The sequence below is a fragment of the Rutidosis leptorrhynchoides genome, chromosome 1, assembly GCF_046630445.1.
Source record: "Rutidosis leptorrhynchoides isolate AG116_Rl617_1_P2 chromosome 1, CSIRO_AGI_Rlap_v1, whole genome shotgun sequence".
Lineage (NCBI taxonomy): Eukaryota > Viridiplantae > Streptophyta > Magnoliopsida > Asterales > Asteraceae > Rutidosis > Rutidosis leptorrhynchoides.
Genome location: NC_092333.1, coordinates 349,799,126 through 349,806,785, shown reverse-complemented (window position 1 = coordinate 349,806,785; position 7,660 = coordinate 349,799,126). Strand labels below are relative to the sequence as shown.

Here is a 7,660-nt window from a genome sequence, read left to right as displayed (position 1 = left end):
TTTGTTAATGATGATTGTGATTATAATTACCTATATATTAGTTAATAAAAGTGCTTATCTTAATTAATGACTTGTGATTGAGTTAAACTTGATTACGCTATACCGCTAACAACGTGTTATGAATAAGTTTTCTTTAATAACTTTTAGTGGTACTTCTTAATTATATAAGAGTAGAATGTAATCAAAGAAAAAGTGTAAGAAATAGTGCAACTTCAATGTCATTCATATTTTATTTATAGAAAGAGTTTCACAAGCTTAGAGTGATACAATAGTAACAAATGATTTATATCAAAAATTGATCGTACACTATTTCATTATTGACTATATTATAACATAGATCACATTGAAGCATTCTAACTAATAATACATAAAATTTGAAACATTGGTACACTTTCATAATAAGGTATCAATCAAAGTAACCAGATCTAAAAGGCGTAGCCTACGGTCGAAATCTTTTTGGCATCGATACCTAACCTCATAACTCATAACCACTGAAACATTCATGGTATTCAAACGCAAGATCTTTTGTGCAATTTGGAATCACTAGTGTTTCTTGGAATCGAGGAAACTGAGGATTAGCTTATTAACCTGATCAGGAAACTGTTCATGAATGAAATGAGACCCATCAGGAACGTATATGGTTTCTAGGTTGGGGACATATTTCTTAACTTCTCCACTCCTTATGTATTCCTCGGTTCCTGGTAACTTGAATACGAAATCTTTCTCACCCATGATTAATAATGTTGGAGCTTCTACTTTCAGATCTTTTTGAGCTTCTTTGGGAACTTCAACTTTTCCCTTTAGGATCCTACAAACGATTAACAAATGTACCATTGATGTAAAAACTGACTGATTTGGTAGTGTCACAGACTCGCAGGTCAGCATAAAAGTTGCCCAAATTTTGGTCAGGTTTTTATAACATCCTATATTGATTTAGTTAAACACACTGAACCATCATTTTTAGTATAGTTTTGTAAATTAACCTGAAATATTTCAATTATTATCTGGTAAATCAACCGAAACTCATCATGAGCAACCTATTAAGACTAAATGGCCCATTTTGACACCACTACAAAAAGTTAAGAGCAGCAATATAAATACCTATAAGGAACTTGAAGAGGAGTTTGAAATCCAGACTTCTCATACAAAGAACCATAGATCGAAAGATCCTTTTCCGTGAACCAAGAAGGTAGAGGCGTTGAGGGTTCAACCAAATCCATTATCTCTTGGTTCTCTGCAGCTATTGGTGTCTCACTTTTAGAGAACAAAATGTATATGTTTCTAACCACTGTTTTAGCATCAAGGCGGCCAAAATCAGCTTCAGCTCTTCCAGTTTCCTGGTGAAAATTTCAATTATATATCTTATTTAATTTATGTTTAGTTACACTTAAAAAAGCACATCAAAACAATAAAACGACAACTAACATGTTATTCAGTATGATAAACTCATATGCAGGTACCTTCCATCTGTTAATGTAGTAGCCTTCAGGGAGAACTTGATGAGCCCTTGAACCAGGGGGCCTAAATGCCACCCCAAGTGACACGATTCCTATAACTTTCTCTGGGTGGAAAAGAGCGAACGTATACCCAACCATTGATCCAAAGTCTTTACCAATAACAAACACCTAACAATGTTCACGCAAACATGATCAGTGTATTATCATCATAATTGATGGATTTATACAAATTTTGTAATCAAATTCTCAGTGCCTTGTTGCACATATTTAACATAATTCAGGTTATGTGTGTATTCAACTGAACAAACCCCACATGATCAGTGTATTATCATCATAGTGACTCGACATCTTCACTCAGCTTTTGACCATCAATAGCTTTTCACCAGATCCTAATTTAGGATCCAATATTTCGACAAGATAGAATAAAAAGGGTGGAGCCTCGATTCGGTTCGGTTTTTGGTTTCATCCGTTTAGTAGTTTGTTTGGTTTTTAAAATTTTCAAGACTAAACTGAAAAACGAATTGTAACTGAATTCAAATTTTGAGACTGAAATCAAACTGAAAGCCGAATTTAACCTCGGGGTTTTGGGTTAAAATCTAAATATTAACAAAATCATAATTTAATCAAAATAATTATAAATGTAGATTTTGAATTCGGCTTTTGAATAGTTAGTTTTGTACTTATTAGTATCCCGGTTAACCAAATTTAAAAAGTATAACAACTAGAGAAAAAGCCATTGAACACTCCCATTTTCTTCGAAACGAAATTACGTATATATACCTTTGAAATGTTGAGCGAATCAAGGATGGAGGCAGTATCTTTGACCAAGTCAAAGAAGGAAGTTTTCTCGGGTTGTGCGGGGATATCGGATAGTCCGTAACCTCTGTAATCGGGTGCAATTGCTCTGTAACCTGCCTCTGCTACGGCTATCATTTGACGTCGCCACGTGTACCATATTTCCGGGAATCCGTGAAGGAATATAATCGCCGGCGATGTCTCGGATCCGATCTCGGCTACGTGGAGCTTTAAGCCGTTGACTTTGATGTAACTGTGCTTTATCTCATCCATTTTAATTGCTAAGACTTTAGGTTTGTTTAAACAGCAAAGTTATGATTAGCATTATTATTATTATTATATTTATATTTATATACTACGTATAATATATAATGTACGAATCATCAAGGTACGGCTAATCGGTGAATCGTTGACCACCCCATTGTTTAGTTTAAACATAGTAAATAAATTGCAAGGGAAGCTTGCGTTTGACATACGTGAGTCTTTCTAGAAACTAAAATTTTATTCTAGGTGATTTATATAATTAATTTAGAAAAAAAATGCTAATAACAACTTTTAGAATTATCATTAAAAGATTAAAACATGCAAATAATACTTGTACTTTAATAAGAAGCAATCACCTCATAAAAAATAACTACTTCATGTACCACTATTTTTTACATCAATTTAATTTTTAATGACAACTCTAAAGATTCTTAATGACAACCCTAAAGAGTTTGCATTTTTCAATTAATTTAAGGTTAAAGTTATACTCTTCCCCTACGTTCTCCATTTAATAGTCTTAGACAAAAAATAAGTAGTTTTAAAAAATTCTCGGAACTGCATTTTATATTTTAGAGAAAGCTATAACTAAATTTTTTTTATTGTAAAATGATGTTTTTATATTTTTTATTAAAAGAAATGAATCAATGATTTTAGTATAATTATAATACAGTATCAATCAGTATTTTTCTTTTTAATATCTCTTCAATTTTAATTTCTTTAAAAAAAAACTCAGGAACGAGGCCACACTTCAATCTATAATCTATAAATTTTTTTTAGAGAAGAAGAAAAGGAAAAGGGATAAAATACTAATTACCGATTCCTCATATAAGGCGTGCGGTAGGGATGACAATGGCTCGGATATGAATCGGGTGTTACCTTATCTATATCCATATCTATTTAGTATTTTTTTTATCCATATCTATATCAATATTCATTTAATTGTTGTTTATCCATCCATATCCATATCCACTTGATAAAGCGGCTTTATGGATATAAATTGAATGTTAAAAAGATGCTATAATATTTTCTAATATGCGATAAAGACAAAAAGTTAGTATAGCAAAAAATATATATAACATAACATAATAAAAATATATTTACAATAATGTATAATCTTTGTCGAAGATAAAACACATTTGTTGAATTTACTATTGAATATAGATTATGAAAAATTAAATATGTAATTTGTTCGTTTAAAGTTATTTCATTGTAAAAAAGCAAGATATGTAAATATAAAGATAAATACATTTGTAGTAGTACATATGCAAGCATATATTTATATTTATGTAGTTGTATATGTATTTCGGGTGTTAATGGATATATCTATGGATGGAACTTTTCATTCATATCTATATCAATATCCATTTAGGTTCATCCATATCCGTATCCATATCCATATCCATTTAGGTTCATCCATATTAATCACGAATTGGATGGATCGGATGAATATCTGCTGAATCGGGTGGCCATTGTCATTCCCAGCGTGCGGGTCTGCCCCTATTTTTAGTAGGTGATTTATTACGTAAGTCCGAAAAGGGGAGTACTACGAACCCTTCGAGTTTTTCTTTAAGATTACAATGAATCACAATCCATACATTTTTAAGATCATATTAAAGGAGAACTATGTAATGGCTATATGTTTATTGTAACTCTAATTTTTTTTTATTTTTTTTTTTTTTTTGAACGGCGATTAGGAGTTACTAATAGGAATCCGAATGTGATTCCGGAACTCACTCACTCGATCGAACTATTACAGTTTTACCGTCCATTAGGAGAAAACTTCCACGAAGAATCCATACGGACATCGCGTGTGGTAAAATCACCTCGGGTTCGAACGCAAGATGTCCAGAACCTCTAAGGCTCATGGAAGGCTCATGGAATGAGCAAATAACAAGAAGAAAATTTTTGCACCGAATAGGAGTAACAACAACAACAAAATAATACTTAATCCTACTTATATGCAATATGAGGAGGTAAGATGTAATCATTTATCTACTCCAGAATAAAAGAGACATTTGATCAAAAGAAATACTAGTAACACATTGATCAAAAGCAATACTATTAATACATTGAATTCCAAACATTCAAGACATTTTATGATGCAAAAGAGTACACATAAATAAGCAAGTTAAAGTCAGAGATGTTTATATTGTGAATATTAAAGCTAGATTTTGTTTTTGTTGAGAAAATCCAGTATGAGCTGATTAACCTGGAGAGGGAATTGTTCATGAACAAAATGACAACCTTCAGGCAAGTATTTGATTTCCAAATTTGGCACGTATCTCTTAATGTCTCTACTTTTCATGTATTCTTCAATTCCTGGGAACTTGAACGAATAATCTTTCTCACCCATGATAACTAATGTCGGAGCTTTTATTTTTAGATTAAGCAGATCTTGTATTGGATATTCAATTAGCTCTCCGAGTGACCTACATCAATTTTGAAATAAACGCAGATAAAATGGAAACAAACGTACGATAATTACGGAGGGAATCCGTTATTGTATAAGCCTTATTTGATCTGTTAACCTTAAATCACTTATAATTATCTATTCTTCTTCAAAGTAGAATTGCTACCAGATTTAATAATACAAAATAGTTGATGTATGCGATTAGGGAGTTAAGAGTTAAACAGTGATCTACAGTTTCAATCGGTTGTTGAAACAATAAGGCATTTTTCGTATTATATGTGAAAATTTGAATATTGAATAAATTACCTATAAGGAACCTGGAGAGCGGTTTGAAACCCGGACTTCTCATACAAAGCACCATAGACCGAAAGATCCTCTTCTGAGAACCAAGAGGGTAGTGGGGTCCCCGGTTCAACCAAATCCATTATCTCTTTGTTTTCATGGGCTATAGGTATTTCACTTTTAGAGAACAAAATGTAAATATTTCTCACCACTGTTTTAGCATCAAATCGACTAAAATCAGCTTCAGCTCTTCCTGGTTCCTAACGAAAAAATATACTAATGGGAAATTGGCATCTCAAGCAGCGTGGTTATTGCAAAAATATACCAAATCAACATTTTTTCCCATAGATAGCAGGGAAATATTCATTCGCATCCTTAATTTTGCTTGAAAACGAGGGGATAAATCTCAGCCCTTGGAACAATAATAATGGCTATGATTAAAAATGCGGGACAATCACATGTGATTGTAATATCCAATCATATGTGACTGTACAGATCTCATGCGAAATTAAGGATTCAAATAAATATTTCTCATCGATAATAATAGTATTTAAGATGTCAATAATTAAACATTTTCATATAAAAATACAGATATAATGAGGAGGATACATACCTTCCATCTTTGAATGTACAAACCTTCGGGGAGACTTTTTAGATTGACAGGAGCATGAGGGGGTACAAATGGAACACCAAGTGTTATAATACCTTCAACTTTTTTTGGATGGGAAAGAGCAAATGTGTAGCCAACTTTTGCTCCAAAATCTTTACCAATAACAAATACCTATTAATGAATGTTACATACATAAACACATGATCAACTTAATTGGTAACAATGTTATATCCATAAACACATTTTAGCAACAAAACTTGTCTATATATCATTTCATCATAAGTTAAGAACTCAAATATAGTTCATTTTTGGAAAAACTCGTCTATATATCTTAACATTGAACTTAAACTCCTTTATTAGTAAAAAATGAATTTTGCCCTACTTTTGATGAAAGATGAATCGTGTCAAATTAGAGCACAGGGTGTCCGTAGTCCATTCGGGATAAATAGGTGTAGTATTTATAAGGAAAAAATAGCCGTTTAACGACTAATTTTTCAAAATCGAACACCCCATCAGCAATATTCATCACCGTCTGTGGCGCGACCTTGAGCACCGACGGTGCGATCGACGCCGTGCCGGTGTCAACCGACAGTCGATCTCACCGTCGATTTAGGGGGGACGGCGAGGATGGTCGGCAGACACGGTGAGCTCTTATACCCTACTATTAATCAAACTCCTACCACCTTGCTCATACCGCTAAACCTAAATACCTAGTAATTTTTAACACACATGCAAGCACTCCCAACTTGACATCATTGTTATACATGTATGATGATGATGATGGATGATAAATGTACCTTAGAAATGGCGAGGGAATCGAGGATGGAGGCAGTGTCGTTGACCAAGTCAAGGAATGAGGTGCGTTCGGGTTTAGAAGGGATGTCGGATAGTCCGTAACCTCTGTAATCGGGTGCAATTGCTCTGTAACCTGCCTCTGCTACCGCTATCATTTGATGTCGCCACGTGTACCATATTTCAGGGAATCCGTGGAGAAATACAATCGTCGGCGATGACTCGGATCCGATCTCGGCTACGTGGAGCTTCAACCCGTTGACGTCGATGTAACTGTGCTTGATTTCATCCATTCTTCTGTGTTATCTAGTACAGTAGGTGATAGTAGTATTTCAATTGATAGGGACGCCTTACACGGTGTAATAAAAAGTCAAAATGTGTGTGGTTGACTAGCCCAATAATAAAAAGAGAGTTTAAGCTATTCTTTTTTATTTATTTTTTCTTCAAATATATATACTATCTCCATCTAATCACAAATATTCTTATGTCCCAGATGTTCACTTTGTATTTGAACTAATGAGAATGAGTTATTTTAGAGAGAGAAAATTTCTTATTGGTGAAAAATGAAGTTAGTTCCTAAAACTGTGTGCAAAAAATAAAGGGACACTTGTAATGGGACGGAGAGAGTATATATAACACGGGGATCAAAACTACGTCCGTAGTCTAAAAAGTTATTTTTAACATAGAGGTCACTGTGATACGCTTTTAGTTTATGAGGAGTTCATTTAATAATGAGCGTTAAATATTCCGTTAAATACCTTCGCATGTTATGCACATAGGGTAAAGGGTCATTTTGCTCTATTTCTCCCCCTACCTGGCCTCTTTGTCACTCAACTTCTGGCAATTTACATATTTTCAACAAACCTAATATCAAAACTCACACCCAAATCATCCGACAGTACTATTGTGGGAGCTTCTAATTTATTTAGATTTAATGAACATGCTGATGATGAAAGGTCTAAAGAGAAGAGCTCAATGAATATTGATGATGGGAACTTTTGAAGATAAACAACATGTGGATTCATTCTCGTTACTTCAATTTGTTAATCA

General features: G+C 33.4%; 2 protein-coding genes across 2 annotated transcripts; both read right to left on the bottom strand.

The window, feature by feature from the left end:
- Nucleotides 1-253: 253 nt before the first annotated feature.
- On the bottom strand, nt 254-2,583 carry LOC139870598 (epoxide hydrolase 2-like). The gene is made up of 4 exons (XM_071858380.1): nt 2,238-2,583; nt 1,461-1,625; nt 1,102-1,337; nt 254-808 (listed from the first exon to the last, which is right to left on the bottom strand). Exons 1-4 carry the CDS (start codon nt 2,523-2,525, stop codon nt 544-546), a joined length of 954 nt encoding a protein of 317 aa, XP_071714481.1. The 5' UTR covers nt 2,526-2,583; the 3' UTR covers nt 254-543.
- A 1,974-nt stretch (nt 2,584-4,557) lies between these two features.
- Nucleotides 4,558-6,954, bottom strand: LOC139870593 (epoxide hydrolase 3-like). The gene is made up of 4 exons (XM_071858376.1): nt 6,616-6,954; nt 5,822-5,989; nt 5,233-5,468; nt 4,558-4,945 (listed from the first exon to the last, which is right to left on the bottom strand). Exons 1-4 carry the CDS (start codon nt 6,901-6,903, stop codon nt 4,681-4,683), a joined length of 957 nt encoding a protein of 318 aa, XP_071714477.1. The 5' UTR covers nt 6,904-6,954; the 3' UTR covers nt 4,558-4,680.
- Nucleotides 6,955-7,660: the final 706 nt, after the last annotated feature.